Source organism: Erinaceus europaeus, chromosome 8 (genome assembly GCF_950295315.1).
Source record: "Erinaceus europaeus chromosome 8, mEriEur2.1, whole genome shotgun sequence".
NCBI lineage: Eukaryota > Metazoa > Chordata > Mammalia > Eulipotyphla > Erinaceidae > Erinaceus > Erinaceus europaeus.
In genome coordinates, this window is record NC_080169.1 from 125,031,701 (window position 1) to 125,056,864 (window position 25,164).

The following is a 25,164-nucleotide window of genomic DNA, read 5'->3' on the forward strand; positions in this document are numbered from 1 at the left end:
ACAGCTGTCTCTGTGGTCTCAGCTGTCCCCGTGGTCTCAGCTGTCCCCATGGTCTCAGCTGTCCCCATGGTCTCAGCTGTCTCTGTGGTCTCAGCTGTCCCCGTGGTCTCAGCTGTTCCTGTGGTCTCAGCTGTCCCCGTGGTCTCAGCTGTCCCCATGGTCTCAGCTGTCCCCGTGGTCTCAGCTGTCCCCGTGGTCTTGGCTATCCCAGTGGTCTCAGCTGTCCCCGTGGTCTCAGCTGTCCCCGTGGTCTCAGCTGTCCCCATGGTCTCAGCTGTCCCCGTGGTCTCAGCTGTCCCCGTGGTCTCAGCTGTCCCCGTGGTCACAGCTGCCTCTGTGGTCTCACCTGTCCCCGTGGTCTCAGCTATCCCCGTGGTCACAGCTGTCCCCACAGTCTCAGCTGTCTCTGTGGTCTCAGCTGTCCCCGTGGTCTCAGCTGTCCCCTTGGTCTCAGCTGTCCCCATAGTCTCAGGTGTCCCCGTGGTCTCAGCTGTCCCCATAGTCTCAGCTGTCCCCGTGGTCTCAGCTGTCCCCATAGTCTCAGCTGTCCCCATGGTCTTAGCTGTCCCCATGGTCTCAGCTGTCCCAGTGGTCTCAGCTGTCTCTGTGGTCTCAGCTGTCCCCGTGGTCTCAGCTGTCCCCATGGTCTCAGCTGTCCCCGTGGTCTCAGCTGTCCCCACAGTCTCAGCTGTCTCTGTGGTCTCAGCTGTCCCCATAGTCTCAGCTGTCACCGTGGTCTCAGCTGTCCCCATGGTCTCAGCTGTCCCCGTGGTCACAGCTGTCCCCATGGTCTCAGCTGTCCCCATGGTCTCGGCTATCCCAGTGGTCTCAGCTGTCCCCATGGTCTCAGCTGTGCCCGTGGTCACAGCTGTCCCCATAGTCTCAGCTGTCACCGTGGTCTCAGCTGTCCCCATGGTCTCGGCTGTGCCCGTGGTCACAGCTGTCCCCATAGTCTCAGCTGTCTCTGTGGTCTCAGCTGTCCCCGTGGTCTCAGCTGTCCCCATGGTCTCTGCTGTCCCCGTGATCTCAGCTGTTCTCATGGTCTCAGCTGTCCCCGTGGTCTCGGCTGTCCCTGTGGCCTCAGCTGTCCCCATGGTCTCAGCTGTCTCTGTGGTCTCAGCTGTCCCCATGGTCTCAGCTGTCTCTGTGGTCTCAGCTGTCCCCATGGTCTCAGCTGTCCCCGTGGTCTCAGCTGTCCCCGTGGTCTCAGCTGTCCCCGTGGTCTCAGCTGTCCCCGTGGTCTCGGCTGTCCCCGTGGTCTCGGCTGTCCCCGTGGTTTCAGCTGTCCCCATGATCTCGGCTGTCCCCTTGGTCTCGGCTGTCCCCGTGTACAGTGTTGGGTGCCGAGCAATCCAACATCACTGCGCCACACCTATGATATCAGCACTACACCCACATGCAGGCACAGTGCTCCCCTTCTCCATGGTCCAGCTGCCACCACTTCATCCTGGTCTTGTCACCACACTGCAGAAACCCTCCAAGTCCCGGTCGGTCCCCAGATTGTCACGGATGATTTAGGAAGCCCATCTGTCAGCTGGATTCCATCGACTGACCTGGGCCAGGCCACGTGGCAGAAGAGAAGACCACCCAGCTGTCCTGCCCTATGCAGACCCGTAAGAATGGCCGTTCCTTGAAGCCACTATATCAGGCAGTGGCACTGTTTAGTAGGTGACTGACAAGAACTCACTGGAGTAATGAATAATTGTTCTTACCAACAGACGCCCTCTGTCCTGTCTGCGTGGCAGTGTCTCCAGCCTGAGGCTCCAGGCGCTCACGCAGACGGTTGCTGTGGTAGTGGCGGTGGAATTTCCATGGGGTCATGTCCCTCAGCAGCATGACCAGAGTGGAAGGGAGGCCACCGCCGTGACCACTGGCTGGAGACTGTGAGCAGGGGGATGGGCGTGATTGCCAGGGAAGGGGACCTCATGAAGGACATTCGAAGCAGAAGGTACCAGCCTTCCTTGTTGGTCAAAGCAAAAGTGACACAGAGCCCACAGTGCAGATTCCATGTCTGTTTGCATCTCAGCTAATGAAGGAGCAGCCAGTGCCCAAAAGGTGACATCCATGGGCACTGGGCCCGCACTTGAGGGGCTGAGTGTGACTCTTGGTGACACCCATGTCACAGTGATGCTTTGGGTTCCTTAAAGCTGGTTAATCTTTAAAAGGCAACCTGCTGAGAACATAAGAGTGTGAGGTCACTGGATCTCCTTGGGGAGATGCTGCTGGTTTATTCCACCCAAGAAGGAGCTGTGGGCATGAAGGAGAACGACGCACGCCACAGGAAATGTTTGCATGACTGACACTTCCTCTGAGGTGGTTCACCTGCTCACAGGTCACAGATAACGGCAGCTATGGCGGGGCTGCAGGTTTTCCAGTCAGGGATGTGGCAATCTTGGGGTTGGCCCAGGATGGTGGCACTAACCACAGTGGCCCAGGAAGGCAGCATTTCCCACAGTGGCCCAAGATGGTGGCATTTCCCACAGTGGCCCAGGATGGTGGCATTTCCCACAGTATCCCAGGATGGTGGCATTTCTCACAGTGTCACAGGATGGTGGCATTTCTCACAGTGTCCCAGGATAGTGGCATTTCCCACAGTGGCCCAGGATGGTGGCATTTCCCACAGTGTCCCAGGATGGTGGCATTTCCCACAGTGGCCCAGGATGGTGGCATTTCCCATAGTGTCCCAGAATGGTGGCATTTCTCACATTGGCCCAGGATGGTGGCATTTCCCACAGTGTCCCAAGATGGTGGCATTTCCCACAGTGGCCCAAGATGGTGGCATTTCCCACAGTGGCCCAGGATGGTAGCATTTCCCACAGTGGCCCAGGATGGTGGCATTTCCCACAGTGGCCCAGGATGGTGGCATTTCCCACAGTGTCCCAAGATGGTGGCATTTCCCACAGTGTCCCAAGATGGTGGCATTTCCCACAGTGTCCCAAGATGGTGGCATTTCCCACAGTGGTTGGCTTAGGATGGAAGCATTTCCCACAATGACCCAGGACAGTGGAATTTTCTAGTGGCCCAGGACAGCAGCATATCCCACAGTGGCTCAGGATGGTGGCATTTCCCACAGTGGCCCAGGATGGTGGCATTTTGCACAGTGTCCCAGGATGGTGGCATTTCTAGTGTGCTCTGTGGGGACATCTAGTGTGCTCTGTGGGGACATCTAGCATGCTCTGTGGGGACATCTAGCGTGCTCTGTGGGGGACATCTAGCATGCTCTGTGGGGACATCTAGCGTGCTCTGTGGGGACATCTAGCGTGCTCTGTGGGGACATCTAGCGTGCTCTGTGGGGGACATCTAGTGTGCTCTGTGGGGACATCTAGCGTGCTCTATGGGGACATCTAGTGTGCTCTGTGGGGACATCTAGCGTGCTCTGTGGGGACATCTAGTGTGCTCTGTGGGGACATCTAGTGTGCTCTGTGGGGGACATCTAGTGTGCTCTGTGGGGGACATCTAGTGTGCTCTGTGGGGGACATCTAGCGTGCTCTGTGGGGACATCTAGTGTGCTCTGTGGGGACATCTAGTGTGCTCTGTGGGGGACATCTAGCGTGCTCTGTGGGGACATCTAGTGTGCTCTGTGGGGACATCTAGTGTGCTCTGTGGGGGACATCTAGCGTGCTCTGTGGGGGACATCTAGTGTGCTCTGTGGGGGACATCTAGTGTGCTCTGTGGGGACATCTAGTGTGCTCTGTGGGGGACATCTAGTGTGCTCTGTGGGGACATCTAGTGTGCTCTGTGGGGACATCTAGTGTGCTCTGTGGGGGACATCTAGTGTGCTCTGTGGGGACATCTAGTGTGCTCTGTGGGGGACATCTAGTGTGCTCTGTGGGGACATCTAGTGTGCTCTGTGGGGGACATCTAGTGTGCTCTGTGGGGACATCTAGCGTGCTCTGTGGGGACATCTAGTGTGCTCTGTGGGGGACATCTAGTGTGCTCTGTGGGGGACATCTAGTGTGCTCTGTGGGGGACATCTAGCGTGCTCTGTGGGGACATCTAGTGTGCTCTGTGGGGACATCTAGTGTGCTCTGTGGGGACATCTAGCGTGCTCTGTGGGGACATCTAGTGTGCTCTGTGGGGGACATCTAGTGTGCTCTGTGGGGACATCTAGTGTGCTCTGTGGGGGACATCTAGTGTGCTCTGTGGGGGACATCTAGTGTGCTCTGTGGGGGACATCTAGTGTGCTCTGTGGGGACATCTAGTGTGCTCTGTGGGGGACATCTAGTGTGCTCTGTGGGGACATCTAGTGTGCTCTGTGGGGGACATCTAGTGTGCTCTGTGGGGACATCTAGCGTGCTCTGTGGGGACATCTAGTGTGCTCTGTGGGGGACATCTAGTGTGCTCTGTGGGGACATCTAGTGTGCTCTGTGGGGGACATCTAGTGTGCTCTGTGGGGACATCTAGTGTGCTCTGTGGGGGACATCTAGTGTGCTCTGTGGGGACATCTAGCGTGCTCTGTGGGGACATCTAGTGTGCTCTGTGGGGGACATCTAGTGTGCTCTGTGGGGACATCTAGTGTGCTCTGTGGGGGACATCTAGTGTGCTCTGTGGGGACATCTAGTGTGCTCTGTGGGGACATCTAGCGTGCTCTGTGGGGGACATCTAGCGTGCTCTGTGGGGACATCTAGCGTGCTCTGTGGGGACATCTAGTGTGCTCTGTGGGGACATCTAGTGTGCTCTGTGGGGACATCTAGTGTGCTCTGTGGGGGACATCTAGTGTGCTCTGTGGGGACATCTAGCGTGCTCTGTGGGGACATCTAGTGTGCTCTGTGGGGACATCTAGTGTGCTCTGTGGGGACATCTAGTGTGCTCTGTGGGGACATCTAGTGTGCTCTGTGGGGGACATCTAGCGTGCTCTGTGGGGACATCTAGCGTGCTCTGTGGGGACATCTAGTGTGCTCTGTGGGGACATCTAGTGTGCTCTGTGGGGGACATCTAGCGTGCTCTGTGGGGACATCTAGCGTGCTCTGTGGGGACATCTAGTGTGCTCTGTGGGGGACATCTAGTGTGCTCTGTGGGGGACATCTAGTGTGCTCTGTGGGGGTTTCCAGAGGTGCCCCAGAGGCTTCTAAGGAAGGGCTGCAGTGGGGGTGCAGGGATGGGGGTCTCTGACTCAGAATGTGGGTGGGAGACAGGAAGGGGCAGCCATCCTACCTCCAACCACAGCCCCAGACCCAGGTCCTGCTTGGGTGAGACCCAGATCAACACCCTCCCCCACCCACCCACCCACCCACCCACAGGTCAGCACCCTCCCCCACTCTTGCAGAGGCCAGTCCCCCACCCCGCCCTCCAATCACAGGCCAGCATCTCACCCCCTCCCTACGCACAGGCCAGCCCCCTCCCTCCCCTCTCCCCCTCCCCATGCACAGGCCAGCCCCCTCCCTCCCCTCTCCCCCTCCCCACGCACAGGCCAGCCCCTCCCTCCCCTCTCCCCAGCCCCACGCACAGGCCAGCAAGGAGGGGCTGCGGTTCTTGGGCATGTTCTCCTTCTTCTGGGCCACGAGAGAGCTGCTGGGCTCGGCCTGGTATGCACACAGTGCCTCCCACTCCTCCTCCAGCCGGTTCTTGTTCTGCAGGTGGTCTTCCATGTAGGCCTGGAACAACACCGAGTTCAGGGCGCCCCTTGTGGGACGGTGCCTGGGCCCTCATGTGGTCTGGGTGTGCGGGGGCCGGCGGGGTCAGGGCAGGCTGCAGCCGGGAAGTGCAGGCCAGCAGCACCGAGGTCCGAGTGGGGAGGACACCAGGGCCGGACACATTGGGGAGCCCAAGGCCAGGGTGGAAATGGGCCACAGTGAGAGACAGGTGGGGGCACTGGGTGCTCGTCAGGTCTGTGGTGCCCTCAGGGAGTCAGAGGGGCAAGGGGTGACCACTGACTGGTGAAGCCATGAATAGCTCAAGACAGACAGACAGACAACAAAGAAACAGGGTGATAGGGTGACAGGAACAGGGGGCAGGGTGACAGGAACAGGGAACAGGATAACAGGAACAGGGGGCAGGGTGACAAGAATAGGGGGCAGGGTGACGGGAACAGGGGACAGGATAACAGGAACAGGGGGCAGGGTGACAAGAATAGGGGGCAGGGTGACGGGAACAGGGGACAGGGTGACAGGAACAGGGAGCAGGGTGACAGGAACAGGGGGCAGGGTGACAGGAACAGGGGACAGGGTGACAGGAACAGGGACAGGGTGACAGGAACAGGGACAGGGTGATAGGAACAGGGAGAAGGGTGACAGGAACAGGTAGCAGGATGACAGGAACAGGGTGACAGGAACAGGGGAGCAGGGTGACAGGAACAGGGATCAGGGTGACAGGAACAGGGTGAGAGGGTGACAAGAACAGGGGAGCAGGATGATGGGAACAGGGTGACAGGAACAGGGAACAGGGTGACAGGAACAGGGATCAGGGTGACAGGAACAAGGGACAGGGTGACAGGAACAGGGGACAGGGTGACAGGAACAGGGGAGCAGGATGACAGGAACAGGGAGCAGGGTGACAGGAACAGGGTGACAGGGTGACAGGAACAGGGGAGCAGGATGACAGGAACAGGGAGCAGGGTGACAGGAACAGGGTGACAGGGTGACAGGAGCAGGGGACAGGGTGACAGGAACAGGGGAGCAGGATGACAGGAACAGGGACAAGGTGACAGGAACAGGGTGACAGGAACAGGGTGACAGGAACAGGGGACAGGGTGACAGAAATGGGACAGGGTGACAGGAACAGGGGACAGGGTGACAGGAACAGGGAGCAGGGTGACAGGAACAGGGAGCAGGGTGACAGGAACAGGGAGCAGGGTGACAGGAACAGGGAGCAGGGTGATAGGAACAGGGTGACATGGTGACAGGAACAGGGTGACAGGAACAGGGAGCAGGGTGACAGGAACAGGGGAGCAGGGTGACAGGAACAGGGTGACAGGAACTGGGAGCAGGGTGACAGGAACAGGGTGACAGGTTGACAGGAACTGGGGTCAGGGTGACAGGAACAGGGAGCAGGGTGACAGGAACAGGGAGCAGAGTGACGGGAACAGGGTGACAGGAACAGGGAGCAGGGTGACAGGAACAGGGTGACATAGTGACAGGAACAGGGTGACAGGAACAGGGGAGCAGGGTGACAGGAACAGGGTGACAGGAACTGGGAGCAGGGTGACAGGAACAGGGTGACAGGAACTGGGAGCAGGGTGACAGGAACAGGGTGACAGGTTGACAGGAACTGGGGTCAGGGTGACAGGAACAGGGAGCAGGGTGACAGGAACCGGGAGCAGGGTGACAGGAACCGGGAGCAGGGTGACAGGAACAGGGAGCAGGGTGACTGGAACAGGGAGCAGAGTGACAGGAACAGGGTGACAGGAACAGGGGATCAGGGTGACAGGAACAGGGAGCAGGATTATAGGGACAGGGAGCAGAGTGATAGGAACAGGGAGCAGAGTGATAGGAACAGGGTGACAGGAACAGGGGACAGGGTGACAGGAATAGGGTGATAGGAACAGGGGTGCAGAATCACAGGAACAGGGTGAAAGAAACGGAATAGGGTTATGGGAACAGAGTGATAAAAACAGGGGTGCAGGGTCACAGAAACAGGAAGGAGCGGGGCGGGGGCACTGGATGCAGGGGTGTTCCCAGGCCTGCCCTACCAAGAAGAGGACGCAGGCCCTGCACTGCCTGTGAAACCCCCGGACACCAGTACTGCCCACTGCCTGCTGCTATGCCATCCAGGGAGCTGGGGAGCAGAGCCCATGCTGACCACCTCATATGTACTAACAGCTGGGTCCCCAAGGTGGCTCCTCAGGGTGGCAGCCTGAGACTTTGTGAGGGGCCCCAGCTGGCACTCCCCACCTCACACCGCCCACCGGCAGTATCCTGCCAGGGTTCCTCCCCTAGGCTGTGCCCTGGGAAACCCTGGGGACGGTGACCCCACACAGGGATTAAGAGTGTGCCTGAGGCCCTGGGAGCACATGCAGCAGGTCTCCCCTGCTTAGTGGCCCTGGGAGACGCTCCAGGCACAGCACCAGGGGCCTCAGCACATGCCCAGCCTCATGGGCAGCAAGCTTGGTCACCCCAGGGTGCCTGCAGTGGGAGCTCCTTCCTGGGAGCTGGGGCCTCCCCTTGAGCTGGGGGCCTCCCCTGGATCTGGGGGTCCCTCCTGGGAGCTGGGGTCCCTCCTGGAAGCGGAGGCCTCCCCTTGAGCTGGGCCTCCTGGGAGCTGCCCCCACTGGATATTCAGCCTGCAGCTGCCGGCAAGCACTGCTCACCCCCAGCCTCCAGTCTCTGCAACCCTCTCCCGCTAAGACCCTTTCTTCAGAATGATTTTCTGGGGAAGATTAACAATTTCAACATTAGCTGCTAATCCCCTTTCATTTAAAACTCGGCTGATAAAATTCTCTGCTTGTCATTCAAATCCTGAGCGATAATTACAGATCCGAGTGCCCGGCTCTGGCTTCATTAGGGGGAGTTGCAGGGAAGTGTGAGAAGTCAGCTTTGATACAAGTCCAATGTGAGCCCCGCACTCCCTCGGCCCTGCGCGATTAATTACCAGCTAATAAGGGAAACATACTAATGAGAGGCAGGCAGACTGCGCCCAGCGCCGCCTTCAGCAAACTGCTTTTGTGTTTCTCTTCTTTTCATAATTTGGGTCTGCAGACAGCTAAAAAAAGCCAAGGCAAGAACGACAACGCGCATTTCTCAGTATTGCCTCGTCGCCACCACTGCAGTGAGCACCTGCCAAGGAGGATGAGCTCCATCTTGTGCACCTCCTCTGATCCTGCCTTTGAAGGCTCAGCCTGCCCAGCCAACTCTCCTGGCTCCCGACAAAGGCAGGCTGAGGTGGCCGCCGAGCGTGGGTGCAGGGCGTCGGTCTACCACGGGGGCCAGGAGCTCCCACTCCTGGCTCATCCGGCTTCAGCCTCTGAGCTTCCGACAGTCAAATCCTGTCGTCCATCTGGGAAAGCGGAGTCTGGCTTCAGGAAGCGCTTCACGTGCAGCTGCTCATCTCCACCCGGGTGTCCCAGAGCTCGGATGTCCACACAGAATGGCTTCCTGGAAAAGGTGCAGCACTGGCAGAAGCCGCTTTCCTCCCTCCTTCCTTCTTTAATTTCTTTTTTCTGAAGAGCATGAGAGAAGCCAAGCGTCGCTCTGATACTCTCTGATTTTCATAGACTCCTTGGGCAATGTGGATCACGCTCCCCCTTCCTTTCTTTCCATCTGGGTTTTCACTGGGGCTTCATGCCCACAAGATACCTCTTCTCTCAGAGGACTTAACTTTATCTTAAATTTTTACTTATTTATTATTTGGATAGAGACAGAGAGTAATGGAGAGGGAAGGGGGAAGACAGGGAGAGAGACAGAGAGACACCTGCAGCCCTGCTTCACCACTTGCAAAGCTTTCCTCTTGCAGGTGGGGACCAGGGGCTTGAACCCAGATCCTTGTGCATTGTCATGTGTACTCAACCAGGTGCATCACTGCCTGGTCCTGTTCAGTGACCTCAATTATGAAAATATTTTTATTTATTGGATGGAGACAGAGAAATCCAGAGGGAAGCAGGAGATAGAGAGGGAGGGAGAAAGAGAGAAATCTGCAGTCTTCTCTGCTGGAGAAGCCCCCCACCCCCTGCAGGTGGGGACCAGGGGCTTGAACCCGAGTCCTTGCACATGGTAACATGAGCACTCAGCCAGTACCCCACTAGCCTGCCTCCAGACTGCATGGGCTTCTCCTGTGCACCTGCTGGAGGGTGGTGGGGTCTGGTCAGGTCCTCACCAGAATGAGCTCTACCAGGGGAGTTTTCGGTGGCCTCCCCAAAGATAATTTTTCCCCTCCAGGGTTACCACCGGGGCTCGGTGCCAGCACCATGAAGCCATTGCTCTTGGCTCGTGACGTTTCCCCCTTGGAGGTGAGGACTGGGGGCTTGAACATCGTGATATGTGTGCTTAACTGGGTGCACTGTCTGGCTCCCCAAAGATGCATTTTGTCTTGAAGATTTTATTTATTTATTTATTTATGAGAAAGATAGGAGGAGGGAGGGAGGGAGAGAGAGAGAGAGAGAGAGGGAGAGAGGGAGAGAGAGAGAGAGAGAGAGAGAGAGAGAGAGAGAGGAAATCAGACATTAGTCTGGTACATGTGCTGCCAAGGATTGAACACAGGACCCCATGCTTGAGAATCCCACCATGCCACCTCCTAGACCACCCAAAGATGTGTTTCTAAAAACATTTTTCATTGGTGATTTAATAATGGATCACCAGCTTTCAGCCACCAAGCTGCAGATGCTGCCATGACGCCACCCTGACCTCCCTGGACAGACGCCCTCACCCATGTGTCCTGGAGCCTCCCCTCCCCAGAGCCCTGCCCCACTAGGGACAGACAGACACAGGCTGGGGGTGTGGATCCACCTGCCAACACCCATGTCCAGCGGAGAAGCAATGACAGAAGCCACAACTCCCACCTTCTGCTCCCCATAGAGAATTTGGGTCCCTGATCCCAGAGGGATAAAGAACAGGGAAGCTTCCAGTGGAGGGGATGGGACAGGAACTCTGGGGGTGGGAGCTGTGTGGGGTTGTCCCCTCTGTGATCTTACAATCTTGTTAGTTATTATTAAATCACTAATAAAAATTAAAAAAAAATAATGGTTTACCAGATAGCAGGGTAGAGTCTATGCTGCACCTGCCACCCTCCCCCCCCCCTGAGACCGCCAGCGTCCTCCCTGGGCCCGGAGGCAGTCGGGCGGCCTCTCCTCCACATCCACGGGCCTCCGTGCTCCTTGCATGAAGAAGACCGTCCGCCTCCCGCCCCCGACGTCCCTCCTGAGCACCGTCACCTCCAGCTCTGCCCGCGGTCTCGGAGAACAGTGTCGTTTCTCTTACGGCAGGGCCGTGTCCCGCGGACTAAACGCCCGCCGCTTCTCACCCCGTCGTTTCCCGTGGACGGCCGGCTGCTCCCGGCCCTCGGCTGCTGTGAGGAGCCGGCCGTGAGCACGGGCCGTGGCTGTGCCTCTGATTGGCGTCCGTGTGTCCTCTGGGTGCTTGCTTGCATGTGGGACTGCAGTCATGGGGTTTTCCACGTCTCCATGTGCCCAGTTCCAGACACTTGCTCCCAACAAGATGGTGCCCGGACAGACACGCCCACCACGTCTCGGCCTCCCCCGGCCTCCCCCGGCCTCTGGCAGAGGGAGCGATTCTCCACCAGTCCCTGCACATGTGCCTTGCTTACAAAATCCCCTGGAAATCAAGCCAGAGTGGGGGTGTGGAGGGTGCGGGGGACCAGGGGTCCCTGAAGCCCCAGATGGGCAGAAGACAGGCAGGGTCCTCATAGCTCAGCCAGGTGCCCCTGCCTCCCCCACAGCCACCAAGGTGCAGATTCCAGGACAAAGGGGAGGCGCCTGTGCTCCCAGCAGTGCTGGTCGCGGTGGGATGAGGGGGTCCCACGAGAGACAGCTGGACAGGGGTCTCTGCCCTCACTCCCACCCGGCTCGGCCTGGCAGCCTCGGGCCTCTGTGAGGGGTGCTTCTCAGCCCGTGTCCCAGATGCCAGCCCGCTACTTGTGCTGCACGTCCCCAGCGTGTCCCCACCTAGACCCCCGGGCCCCGTGCCTCTCCCTCTGCGCAGCAGGCTCGGCCAGCGTGCCCCTGCCATCCCCAGCAGGCGACACAGGCCTGTGGCGGGCAGCACAGCCCCATCTGCTCCAGGTGGCTCCACCGTGTCACTTCCAGGAGCAGGGGGTGGTGGTGGGGGGCACCAAGCCGTGCCCCTGCCCTGTAGGGGTGCTGGACTGCGGGCAGGCCACACAGCTTCTAGAAGCCCCTGGGGGGTGTGTGGTCACTATCCCTGCGGCCACCGGCTCCCACTATCAGTCAGTCCACACGGGAGGGACAGTACAGCCTCGCACCCCCTGTTCACGTGCCATGGGCCACGGGCCACGGGAGTGCGGGGAGGGGTGAAGGCTGGGTGGGCAGCCGTGTCCCCAAGAGCATCCACTGCCCCCCACTGCCCTGACGGTGGTACTGACTGAGCACACTGGCCTCCCATGGAGACAGAGGACTTGGGCCAGACGGTGGACAGGCCAGACCCACAGCCGGCTCCCTTGGGTATGGGACGGGAGCAGATGGGCCTGTGGAGGGCAAACACAGCGGGGGACTTGGCACCCACTGCCCTAGCCACTGTCACCACCAGCTGCGGTCACTGGACAGTGGGCGGCCACCAGGCATTTGTGTGGTCAGGAGCCTGGGCCCCCTTCACTTCCACGCAGTCAGGTAGAGGAGGTGGGCAGGGGAGGCTCAGCGGGTAATATGCCTCACTGTGTGCGAGGTGCTGCGTCTGTGCCCTGGTGCCACACGGGAGCTGGCACCATGGATGGTGTCTGAGAGCTGGGTTGTCTCCTCTCTCTTCTGTGGTACCAGCACCGCACATGTGCACGACCAGCAGTGGCCATCTCCTTTTCATTTCAAGTGCAGAGAGAGACGCAGGGCGGACAGCTCACAGCACCACCTCACCGTCTGTGGAGCTTCCCAGACTTCATGGTCAGTGCTGCTGGCCCCGCCATGTCTGCAGCCTCTCTGAGTGTGGAGTCCAGCAGCCGGGCCGCTGGCCTCACAAGGTCCGGCCTCCGTGGTGGGGCGGCTGGTGACATGGAGCTATCCTCCCTGAGCATCACCCAGAAGGAGCCCGAGGCAGTGCAGGGGCCGTGATCTCCATGACTTGCTGGGGACGAGGACAGTCGTGGCCTTGGCTCACAGTCAGCCAGGCAGTGTGTGAGGGGCAGTAGAGGGCTTCACCCATGTGGCTTGGGGGTGGGGCACTGGCCAAGTGGTCCTGCTCTTGTGTTCCATCCTGTCCACATGCTTCTGCTCTTGTGATCCATCTCCACGGCCTGTCCACATGGTTCAGTGCTAGTGGTCCATCTCCACGGCCTGTCCGCATGCTTCTGATCTCATGGTCCATCCTGTCCACATGGTCCTGCTTTCATGGTCCAATCTCATGGTTTGTCCACATGATCTAGCTCTCATGGTCCATCCTGTCCATGTGGTCTGGCTCCTATGACCCACCCTTGTGGCCTATCCACACGGCCCTGCTCTTGGTCAGTCCACATGGTTCTGTGCACACCTTCCCACAGCCATGGGCCCCTGCTACACGGTTCTCTCCACACTGGCCTCTCTCATCCATGCCTGAGTCCTGTGCAGAGTCACATAGGGCACCCTGAGGAAGAGCTGAGGGGGAGGACCCAGGTCTGCACTGCTGGGCCTCAGCTTCCCCAAGTGGGCTCAGGTTCAGCAGGTATTGGACATGGGGGGCGTCTGTGTCCATGCTGGGGCCTGAGGTCTGAGACAGGGCCATCCTGAGCATGGTGGGTACCGGGGGACTTGCTGCTGACCTGGGGGCAGGAGGGGGCTGGTTCTGTGCCCTCTGGACCCCATCTCAGGCTGTCACCTGCATATCTGCTCCACAGGCCTGCCCCACCACATCCTCTCCCCTCCCAACGCCCTGCCACCCTTCACAAGAGAGGCTCCCAGTAAAAAAGGCTGCGTGGGGGGGGCAGGATCCACCCAGGACCCTCATCTCACAGATGTGGACACATGTGGACAAGACACTTTCTACCTCATCCTCTGGAGAGAGGCATCTCTACCCCATTCCTGGCTTGCTAGAAAGGGGCCACTGCACCATACTTCCTGGTGTCCCCATCACTCAGTCACCCCACCCAGTCTAGTGTCCCTGTCCTCTCTAGCCCTGTGTCCCTGACCCCTAGCCCCATGTCCCAGTGCCCTGCCCAGACCTCTGTCCCCTCCCCAGCCAGTGTCCCTGTCCCCTCCCCAGCCAGTGTCCCTGTCCCCTCCCAGCCCTGTGTCTACTTCCCAGTCTTGTGTTCCTGTCTCCTCCCCAGCCCCGTGTCCCCTCCCCAGCCCCGTGTCCCCTCCCCAGCCCCGTGTCCCCTCCCCAGCCCCGTGTCCCCTCCCCAGCACCGTGTCCCCTCCCCAGCACCGTGTCCCCTCCCCAGCTCCCGTGTCCCCTCCCCGGCCCCGTGTCCCCTCCCCGGCCCCGTGTCCCCTCCCCGGTCCCGTGTCCCCTGCCCGGCCCCGTGTCCCCTCCCCGGCCCCGTGTCCCCTCCCCGGCCCCGTGTCCCCTGCCCGGCCCCGTGTCCCCTCCCCGGCCCCGTGTCCCCTGCCCGGCCCCGTGTCCCCTCCCCGGCCCCGTGTCCCCTCCCCGGCCCCGTGTCCCCTCCCCGGCCCCGTGTCCTCTCCCCAGCCCTGTGTCCCCTCCCCGGCCCCGTGTCCTCTCCCCAGCCCCATGTCCCCTCCCCAGCTCCAGGTCCCTGTCTCCGTCTCCTCACCAGCACCATGTGCCCTGTAGAGATGTCCATGTATGGCTGCACGGGCTCCTCAGACCAGGACGAGGAGCTTCCCCGTGCGGAGGGGCTGAGCGCGGGGCCATCGCTCAGCTGGGACGAGACGCTGCTGACGCGGGAGGTGCGCGGGGCCTCAGGCCGCTCGGAACAGGTGGCCATGTGCTGGCGACACAGCTCCTGCGAGACACGGTGGTTAGGCCATGAGGCGTGGCAGAAGGGGGGCAGGGAATAGGGGGGCAGGGTTTAGAGCAGGGGAGCTGGGGTGACAGGAGCAGGGGTCAAAGGTCAGGGAAACAGGTCAGGAGAACAGGGGTCACAGGTCAAGGGAGGCAGGGTCAGAGGGTTAGGGGCAGGGGGCAGGGATCAGGGGCATGGGGGTCAGGTCAACAGGGGTCAGGGGTCAGCGGAGCTGGGGTCACAGGGAGCCATGCCCTCCACTTGCTCTGAGACTGGGGGCTGGGGATGGCTGAGCCCTAAGACCAGGAGGGAAATGGGGGGTGTGGTCTCCAAGGAAAGGTGCCCGCAGATGGGGCCAGGCTTGGACCGGGCGTTTTCACAGTGTGTGTTGGCCAGGGACTCAGTGCCTACAAAATGAGTTCGCTGTTCCTGGCGGCCATCTCTCTCTCTCTTTCTTTTCCTTTTTTCGACGGGACAGAGGCAGAGAGGGATGGGGGAGATGGAGGGAGAGAGAGACCTGCAGCTCTGCTTCCTGCTCGTGACGACCCCCCACCCAGGACCTGCAGGTGGGGCCTGGCCATGGCCAAGCTGCCCGGCCAGTGGACCACCACCTGCCTCAGGGCCTTTGCACCGGCTGACCTCTTCGTGTCCCTGCTGGCTTATCTGCCCTCCAATCTGGGAGCATCTGACAGCACTGTTTACAAGTGTGTACCAGGCCGGTCGCTCCACGCAGGGCCCAGCCGCCCCCCCAACCTGGGTTTGAGCCCAGGGGGAGGCTGTCCCTGGGTGGGGCAGGGCTGTGGGTATCTCTCCTCTCACTTCTGGTCTCTCAAAAGAACAACTGGCCCGGGAGGCCGGTCGGCAGGCTTGCAGGCCCCCAGATTCAGACCCCTTCTGGATGCCGGACTCCTGACGTTCACTCAGAAGAGTTCACCATCGGGGGATAGGGCCCAGGCCCCGCTCAGCCCTGGCATAAGGCAGTGCCGGGCACTGAACCCGCAGCCCTGGGCTCAGACCTGCTGAGTTCTCCGGCCCCCTGACCAGGATCTGACGCACAGAGCGACACAGACTCTGCCTGAGTCACTCGGAGGCACTCGGACCAGTCGGCAGCGCAGGGGCCCTTGGGGGCCCGTCCCACGTGGCTCCGTCACCCACTCCAGAGGCTCCCACAGGACCCCCAGTCCCAGTGAGCACTCACCCCGGGAGGGAAGGGCCTTGGGATGGGGTCAAGGTCAGAGGTCTCTGGTTCAAGGTCACAGGCCCCTGGGTCAAGGTCAGACATCCCTGGGCTAAGGTCAGAATCAGTGGACTGAGAGAGGGTCCACTGCCCTGCCAGGTGTGTCTCGGTGAGATGGTGACACCCCAGCCCACAGAGGAGGGAGACGCCAGCCCACACTGGGGTGGACTTGGCAGCACCGGAGTCCCCACAGGCCCAGAAGAGGAGGCCTGGCAGGGGACAGCTGGGTGAGGAGCCCACCCCCACAGACCCTCTCAGCTTGAGGATGACTTTCCGCTTGGGGCTCGAATTGCTTGTTGAGGCCGTGGCAGACAAGGCTGTATGTTCCGAGGTGCTCTTCAGACCTTTCCGAGGTGCTCTTCAGACCTTCAACACCACTGCAGGCCAGACCACCCTCCCTCCCTGCCTCCTAGTTACCCAGCCCACAGCACCCACTGGGGGCCTCACCCAGCCCACAGCACCTACTGGGGGTCTCAACTAGCCCACCTCAGAGCCACACCTCAGGGTCACACCTCAGGGTCACACCTCAGGGCCACACCTCAGGGTCACACCTCAGGGTCACACCTCAGAGCCACACCTCAGAGCCACACCTCAGGGTCACACCTCAGGGCCACACCTCAGGATCACACCTCAGGGTCACACCTCAGGACCAAACCTCAGGGTCACACCTCAGGGCCACACCTCAGGGCCACACTTCAGGGTCACACCTCAGGGCCACACCTCAGGGTCACACCTCAGGGTCACACCTCAGGGTCACAATCAGGGCCACACCTCAGGGTCACACCTCAGGGCCACACCTCAGGGCCACACCTCAGGGCCACACCTCAGGGTCACACCTCAGGGCCACACCTCAGGGCCAAACCTCAGGTTCACACCTCGGGGTCACACCTCAGGGTCACACCTCGGGGCCACACCTCAGGGCCACACCTCGGGGCCACACCTCAGGGTCATACCACGGGGCCACACCTCGGGGCCACACCTCAGGGTCACACCACGGGGCCACACCTCGGGGCCACACCTCAGGGTCACACCACAGGGCCACACCTCGGGGCCACACCTCGGGGCCACACCTCAGGGTCACACCACGGGGCCACACCTCGGGGCCACACCTCAGGGCCACACCTCAGGGTCACACCATGGGGCCACACCTCGGGGCCACACCTCGGGGCCACACCTCAGGGTCACACCACGGGGCCACACCTCAGGGCCACACCTCAGGGCCATACCTCAGGGCCACACCTCAGGGCCACACCTCGGGGCCACCACAGTGTGCAAGCACCAGTCCAGGGTCTGAGAAGGAGCAGCAGCCAGGGGAGAGATGGAGACGGCAGCCCACTCTCATCCCGCTCCAGGTCAGTCAGGGCCTCTGACGCCCGGACGTCCCTTCTCCTGGACAGCGACGGGTGAGGAGGACGAGATGGCTCTCTGGGACTCTGACGCCAGCGGCCCGTCCGCCACATCCCGTGAGGCAGCGCGGGTCTCACAGGTGCCCCGAGCGGCCAGCACACAGCTGCTCCCCGCCACGGCCGCTGACCAGAGACCCCGGGCTCCACGTCCAGCCTCCCCAGACAGCTCTCTCACTCCGACTAGCGTGACCTGACCGCGGGAGCGCGTCCCACTGCTCGAGTGACGGATTGTGACTGACAGGCGAGCTCAGGGGCTGCCACCCACTGAGCACCAGCCACGGGAGGGTGAAGGTCACTCCCAGGACCCAGAGGTGTCCCGCTGGCCAGCCCGCTGGGAGTGGGGTCAGAATGGGGTCTTGTGGGGGGATGCAGTAGGAGGCATGTGTGGGGACGGAATGGGGGACAGAGCGGGGGGACAGAGTGAGGGGGACAGAGTGGGGGACAGAGCGGGGGGGACAGAGTTAGGTCTGGAGGGGGTGACAGAGTGGGGGTCTGGGGGGACAGAGTAGAGGGATGGAGGGGGGTTGTAATGGGGTCAGGGACTGTATTGGGGGTCAGGGGCTGTAGTGGGGGTCAGGGGTTGGGGTTAGGGGCTGTAATGGGGGTCAGGGGTTGTAATGGGGGTCAGGGTCTGTAATGGGGGTCGGGCTGTAATGGGGGTCAGGGGCTGTAATGGGGGTCAGGGGTTGTAATGGGGGTCAGGGGCTGTATCAGGGCTCAGGGGTTGCACAAGGCTTGGGGGTCAGGGGCTGTATCAGGGCTCAGGGGCTGTACAAGGCTTGGGGGTCAGGGCTGTAGGGCTCAGGGCGGAGGGTCTGGGACTGCAGGGTTTGGGGCTGCAGGGTCTCCGGCAGGCAGTTAACCTGGTACGCGGCAGTGGTGTCGGGGCTGTGCGGTGCTCTCGTCTTCTGTGGGTGCCCCTCGGGCTGTGTCCGGGCACCCCTGCGCAGGCAGTGCAGCACCCCTGCGGCCAGCAGCACCCCCGCCATGACTGCGGCTGCCAGCAGCGTGAGCAGAGCGAACCGGGCGGGATCCTCGGTGTCCTCGGGGTTGGGGCTCGGCTGCCCTTCCTGCCGGAGAAAAGGGGGTCAGGGCCCCATGGAGGACCCCACCCCGCACCCGAGCCAGGGCTGGGCGGGTCGTGTCCTGGAGTGTGCGGCCGGCGGGACTCCGAGGGGAGCCTCGCCTGAGATTTGCCCCTCATCCTCCGCACCCCCTCCCAGGGCAGGACCCCTGCCCCGCCCCACCAGCCCCCCAACAGGACCACCCACCGCCCCCCCAACTTCCCTCCACACCCCCACCTTGTGTCAAGACCTCTGGCCCTGTACCCCGCCCCAAGCCCCTACCTGCCCTGAGGCCCCCGGCAGGACCCTTGCTCCCCAACCTGCACCCCTGCCACGGGCAGGACCCCCACTCGGGGCTGGGAGGGACCATAACGCCCAGCACCCGTGGACGAGTCCAGCCGGTGCCCTAGCGCAAGGCCCGCGAAGTTGGGGTGTGGGGTCCCGTCGACAACCAAGCACCCCCCCCATGGATGAGCCTCCTTGGCCCAGGGTGCGAGCGGTGGGGGCTGTCCCGGCTTCCTGTGGGGACCAGGTGCTGGGGAGGGAGGCGGGGTGAGGCCACCCACAACCTAGGAGTTGGGAGTGGGAGACTCCCCCAGGGCCCCTCCCCTCCCTCCCTCATCACCTCCATTAAAAAGAGGCTTTCGAGGTGCAGGCCCCAGGCCCCAACACCCCCGGCCCCCCAGGTCCGCCCCCTCCCAGCCAGAACTCCGTGGGGGTGGGGACACTTCTTTGGGTGGCTGCGAGGAAGGGGGTGCTGACGGCACCCTATATCTAGGCTCAGGGGACCTGCCCGTTCCCAGCAGGGTGCTCTCAGGGGGCACTGCCACCCCCCCAGCACAGGATGGAGGGGTCCCAGCCACTGGCGCCACACCCCTCACCCACTGGCGGTTCCTCCAGGGAGACATCAGCAAAGGGGGGGATCCTCCTAGTGACACCCACCCACAAGCCCCCCAAGGGGTGACTACCCCCCAGGAGAAGGGGGGTGGAGACTGGGGCCAGTAGCCTGGGGTCCCCCAGCTGGAACTTGCAAAGCCCTTTGGCCTCAAAGGCCCCTACTAGTGCTGAGGGGCTGTCTGGGGGCTGAGCCTGGGGGGCTGAACCTGGGGGACTGGGGCCTGAGTATGGGGGGGCTGAACCTGGGAGACTGAGTCTGGGGGGCTGAGCCTGGAGGGCTGGGTCTGGGGGCTGAGCCTGGGGAGCTGGGCCCTGGGGGCTAAGTCTGGGGGGCTGGGGCCTGAGTATGGGGGGGGCTGAGCCAGGGGGGGATAAACCTGGGAGACTAAGTCTGGGGGGCTGAGCCTGGAGGGCTGAGTCTGGGGGGCTGAGGCCTGGGGGACTGAGCCTGGAGGGCTGAATCTGGAGGGGGCTGAGCATAGAGGACTAAGTCTGGGTGGGCTGGGTTGGGGGGCTGAGTCTGGGGGGGCTGAGCCTGGGGAGCTGGGGCCTAGGGGCTGAGGCTGGGGGCTTCAGTCTGGGGTGCTGAGCCTGGGGAGCTGAGCCTAGAAGCTGGGTCTGGGGGGCTGAGGTCTGGGGGGCTGAAACCTGAGTGGCTGAGCCTAGGTGGGGGCTAAGCCTGGGGGGCTGAATCTGGGGGGGTCTGAGCCTAGGGGACTGAGTCTGGGTGGGCTGGAACCTGGGGGGCTGAGCCTGGAGGGCTGAGTCTGGGGCACTGAGATCTGGAGGGCTGAGTCTGGGGGGGGGGACTGAGCCTAGGCGGCTGAGTCTGGAGGGCTGAGTCTGGGGGCTGAGGCCTGGGGGGCTGAGTCTGGGGGGCTGAGTCTGGGGGCTGAGGCCTGGGGGGCTGAGTCTGGGGGGCTGAGTCTGGGGGCTGAGGCCTGGGGGGCTGAGTCTGGGGGACTGAGTCTGGGGGGCTGAGTCTGGGGGACTGAGCCTGGAGGTCTGTGTCTGGGGGCTGAGCCTGGAGGGCTGAGTCTGGGGGCTGAGGCCTGGGGGGCTGAGCCTGGGGGACTGAGCCTGGGGGACTGGGCCTGGGGGATAGGGCCTGGGGGACTGAGCCTGGGGGACTGGGCCTGGGGGACTGAGCCTGGGGGGCTGGGCCTGGGGGACTGGGCCTGGGGGACTGAGCCTGGGGGACTGGGCCTGGGTGCTGAGCCTGGGAGACTGGGCCTGGGGGACTGGGCCTGGGGGCTGAGCCTGGGGGACTGGGCCTGGGGGACTGGGCCTGGGGGCTGAGCCTGGGGGACTGGGCCTGGGGGACTGGGCCTGGGGGACTGGGCCTGGGGGACTGAGCCTGGGGGACTGGGCCTGGGGGACTGGGCCTGGGGGCTGAGCCTGGGGGACTGGGCCTGGGGGACTGGGCCTGGGGGCTGAGCCTGGGGGACTGGGCCTGGGGGACTGGGCCTGGGGGACTGAGCCTGGGGGACTGGGCCTGGGGGACTGGGCCTGGGGGACTGGGCCTGGGGGACTGAGCCTGGGGGACTGGGCCTGGGGGATTGGGCCTGCGGGACTGGGCCTGGGGCCTGGGGCTTGGGCCTTGGGGGACTAGGTCTGGGGTTCTGGGGTCGGGGGGGGGGTCCTAGTACCTGGGGGGTTGAGCCTGGTGGCTGGGGCCTGGCCCTGCCTCACTCCTTTCACCCACATCACCCCAAGACCTAGCCCTCTGGGCCCCTCAGTCACCCCCAGGTGGCCCTCCTCCTCCCCCAGGTGTAACCCCAGAGTGCTGTGGGACAGCCCCACTAATTAGGGGCTTCTCCCTGTCCGGCTTTGAAGGAACATGTTAAATGTTCACACTGTTAACACCGACAGCCCTTCTTTGACAGTGAACCCGTCTGCCCTCACTTCCCGTTTGCAGCAGGAGCAGCCGAGGGGGTCTGCACCCTAGGCCCTGCAATGTGGCACCCAGCCCAGCTGTCGCTCAGCACACCCATGGGAGACCCGGGAGAGTAGGGAGCAGGAGCCCAGCTGTCCCCAAGGCCACTCCTCCCAGGGACACAGGGAGGCTCCAGGCCCTCAGACCCGGGGCCTTTTCCCCACCTCCCTCCTCCCGGAGCTGCTGGAAAGTGAGTTCAGAGACAGGGTGGGGGGGGGGGAGGCAAAGCAGATGGGGAGAGGGGAGCAGCCACACACACTGCATGGCAACCAGCCTCCTTCCTTTCCTAAGCTGAGTGCTGAGCTCAGTCTGCAAGCACTGTGCTTAGTCCCTGAGTGCTGTGCTCAGTTCCTGAGCATGTATCATGAAGGCACTGTCCCGAGACTTTAGAATGCAGCTGTCCTTCACAGCACTGCCCGGCACCGGCCTCGGGCCTCACCGACACCGAGCCTGGAAACTGGCAGGGCCCATCTGACCTTCAGTCCCGGGCCCGGCCACCCTCTCTCTACACAGAGGGCCATGACCGAGGGGCTCCCCGCAGACAGCGCAGAAGTCAGGTGGAGTGACGACAGCTGGGTGGAGAACAAGGCTGCCCCTCCTAGTGGAGTCGCCTTAGTTAGTTGAAAATTTCATGCTAAATTTACTAGAAACATATTCACTAAGACAGACTAACTGCTGCCCTGCAGCTGGACAAAAAATAAATAACAGTCTCAGGCCTTGAGAGTGACCAAACTTAAAAATAATTTTTTCAAATATTTCTAAAGTCTTTAAAGCTGCTAACTGAACTATTTTAATCTGGAATTCGCCACAGAATTCTAATAAATGAGAGAAGTCAGGCAGAAATAATCGTGTGTTAATTCTGTGCATCACAGAGTCTTTTCAGCAGCTATTTTCAGAGTGCGAGGCCCCGCGTCTGGGCTGGGGAGGGGCTCTTTGTGCAGAAGCCACCGTCCCTCCGTGCACAGGGCATTGTGCTTGCGGACCTGCCACTCAAGTGGGGACAGACGCTGGAGAAGAAAGGGCCTCCGAGAAGGTGACTCAGAGACGGCTGAGGACGAGCCCAGGCCTGGCTGCTGCCGGATGAGCTGTTTGCTGGGCTCCCGAGACATGGACACAAAGGGGAAACACAGAGGAACAAACTGCCCTTTGTACTAACCACCATCGCCATTACTGTCATCAACATTACTACTGTTACTACAGTCCTAGCTCACAGTTCGGGGAGGAAACTCAGTACTAAGATTCACCCTAAGATGTCTGCTGAAGACAGTACTGACACTTCCGCAGAGCAGAGCAGCAGCTTGTGAAGAGGAGGGCTGCTGGGAGCCCCGGCCAGGCTGTGGGCGTGTCCTGCCCATGCCCATGCCCTGCAGCACCCCAGGCCAGCACTCCAGGCCAGCACCCCAGCCCAGCACCATTAGCCCAGCACCCCAGACCAGCACCATCAGCCCAGCACCCTAGACCAGCACCATCAGCCCAGCACCCCAGACCAGCACCATCAGCCCAGCACCCCAGCCCAGCACCCCCAGTCCTGCAGCCCAGCCCAGCACTCCCAGTCCTGCAGCCCAGCCCAGCACCCCAGGCCAGCACCCCAGCCCAGCACCATCAGCCCAGCACCCCAGGCCAGCACCCCAGCCCAGCACCATCAGCCCAGCACCCCCGACCAGCACCATCAGCCCAGCACCCCAGACCAGCACCCCAGACCAGCACCATCAGCCCAGAACCCCAGCCCAGTACCATCAGCCCAGTATCCCAGCCTAGCACCCCAGCCCAGTACCATCAGCCCAGTATCCCAGCCTAGCACCCCAGCCCAGCACCATCAAGCCCAGCACCCCAGCCTAGCATCCCAGCCCAGCAACCCAGCCCAGCACCCCAGCCCAGCACCCCAGTCCAGTACCATCAGCCCAGTATCCCAGCCTAGCACCCCAGCCCAGCACCATCAGCCCAGCACTCCAGCCCAGCACCATCAGCACAGCACCCCATCCCAGCACCCCAGCCCAGCACCGTCAGCACAGCACCCCAGCCCAGAACCCCAGCCCAGCACCCCAGCCCAGTACCATCAGCCCAGTATCCCAGCCTAGCACCCCAGCCCAGTACCATCAGCCCAGTATCCCAGCCTAGCACCCCAGCCCAGCACCATCAAGCCCAGCACCCCAGCCTAGCACCCCAGCCCAGCAACCCAGCCCAGCACCCCAGTCCTGCAGCCCAGCCCAGTACCCCAGCCCAGCACCCCAGCCCAGCACCCCAGCCCAGCACCCCAGTCCAGTACCATCAGCCCAGTATCCCAGCCTAGCACCCCAGCCCAGCTCCATCAGCCCAGCACTCCAGCCCAGCACCATCAGCACAGCACCCCAGCCCAGCACCCCAGTCCAGTACCATCAGCCCAGTATCCCAGCCTAGCACCCCAGCCCAGCACCATCAGCACAGCACCCCAGCCCAGAACCCCAGCCCAGCACCCCAGCCCAGTACCATCAGCCCAGTATCCCAGCCTAGCACCCCAGCCCAGTACCATCAGCCCAGTATCCCAGCCTAGCACCCCAGCCCAGCACCATCAAGCCCAGCACCCCAGCCTAGCACCCCAGCCCAGCAACCCAGCCCAGCACCCCAGTCCTGCAGCCCAGCCCAGTACCCCAACCCAGCACCCCAGCCCAGCACCCCAGCCCAGCACCCCAGTCCAGTACCATCAGCCCAGTATCCCAGCCTAGCACCCCAGCCCAGCACCATCAGCCCAGCACTCCAGCCCAGCACCATCAGCACAGCGCCCCAGCCCAGCACCCCAGCCCAGCACCATCAGCACAGCACCCCAGCCCAGAACCCCAGCCCAGCACCCCAGCCCAGTACCATCAGCCCAGTATCCCAGCCTAGCACCCCAGCCCAGCACCATCAAGCCCAGCACCCCAGCCTAGCACCCCAGCCCAGCAACCCAGCCCAGCACCCCAGTCCTGCAGCCCAGCCCAGTACCCCTAGCCCAGCACCCCAGGCCCAGCACCCCAGCCCAGCACCCCAGTCCAGTACCATCAGCCCAGTATCCCAGCCTAGCACCCCAGCCCAGCACCATCAAGCCCAGCAGCCAGCCCAGTACCCCAGCCCAGCACCCCAGCCCAGCACTCCAGCCCAGCATCATCAGTCCCGCACCCCAGCCCAGTACCCCAAGCCCAGTACCCCTGGTTCTGCACCCCAGCCCAGTACCCCCAGTTTTGCACCTCAGCCCAGCACCCCAGCCCAGCACCCCAGCCCAGTACCCCAGCCCAGCACCCCAGCCCAGCACCCCAGCCCAGTACCCCAGCCTAGCACCCCAGCCCAGCACCCCAGCCCAGTACCCCAGCCCAGCACCCCAGCCCAGCACCCCAGCCCAGTACCCCCAGCCAAGCACCCCAGCCCAGTACCCTCAGTCCAGTACCCCAGCCCAGTACCCCTAGCCCAGTAACCCCAGCCCAGCACCCCTGGCCTAGCACCCCAGCCCAGTACCCCCAGCCCAGTAACCTCGGCCCTGCACCCCCAGACTAGCAACCCAGCTGAGCAATCCCTGTGCAGCACCCCCAGCCTAGCACCCCAGCCCAGTACCCACAGCCCAGCACCCCCAGTCCATCGTCTCTGGCCCTGCACCCCCAGCCTATCAACCCAGCTGAGCACCCCAGCCCAGCACCCCTGGCCTAGCACCCCAGCCCAGTAGCCCAGCCCAGTACCCCCAGCCCAGCACCAATAGCTCAGTACCCCAGCCCAGCACCTCTGGCACTGCACTCAAGGCCTAACACCTCCCCCAGCCCAGCATCCCCAGCCCAGCCCAGCACTGACAGCCCAGCCACCCCCAGCCCAGCACCCCCCTGGCCCTGTACCCCCTGGCTCTGTACCCCCAGCCCACTCCCCCCAGCTCAGCAACCCCCAGCCCAGCACCCCCCCTGGCCCTGTACCCCCTGGCCCTGTACCCCCAGCCCTGTACCCCCAGCCCACTCCCCCCAGCTCAGCAACCCCCAGCCCAGCACCCCCCCTGGCCCTGTACCCCCAGACCACTCCCCCCAGCTCAGCAACCCCCAGCCCAGCACCCCCCTGGCCCTGTACCCCCAGCCCTGTACCCCCAGCCCACTCCCCCCAGCTCAGCAACCCTCAGCCCAGCACCCCCAGCCCAGCACC

At 62.5% G+C, this 25,164-nt stretch overlaps 1 protein-coding gene across 1 annotated transcript in view; it reads right to left on the bottom strand.

The window, feature by feature from the left end:
• Positions 1-25,164, bottom strand: part of PTPRN2 (protein tyrosine phosphatase receptor type N2) — a 78,890-nt gene that overhangs the window by 20,616 nt on the left and 33,110 nt on the right. Inside the window, exons 5-7 of the mRNA XM_060195688.1 lie at positions 18,003-18,205; positions 14,305-14,496; positions 5,447-5,594 (exon numbers count right to left, since the gene is read on the bottom strand). Coding sequence (XP_060051671.1) covers positions 5,447-5,594; positions 14,305-14,496; positions 18,003-18,205 — 543 coding nt within the window. The remainder of the gene's footprint in view (positions 1-5,446; positions 5,595-14,304; positions 14,497-18,002; positions 18,206-25,164) is intronic.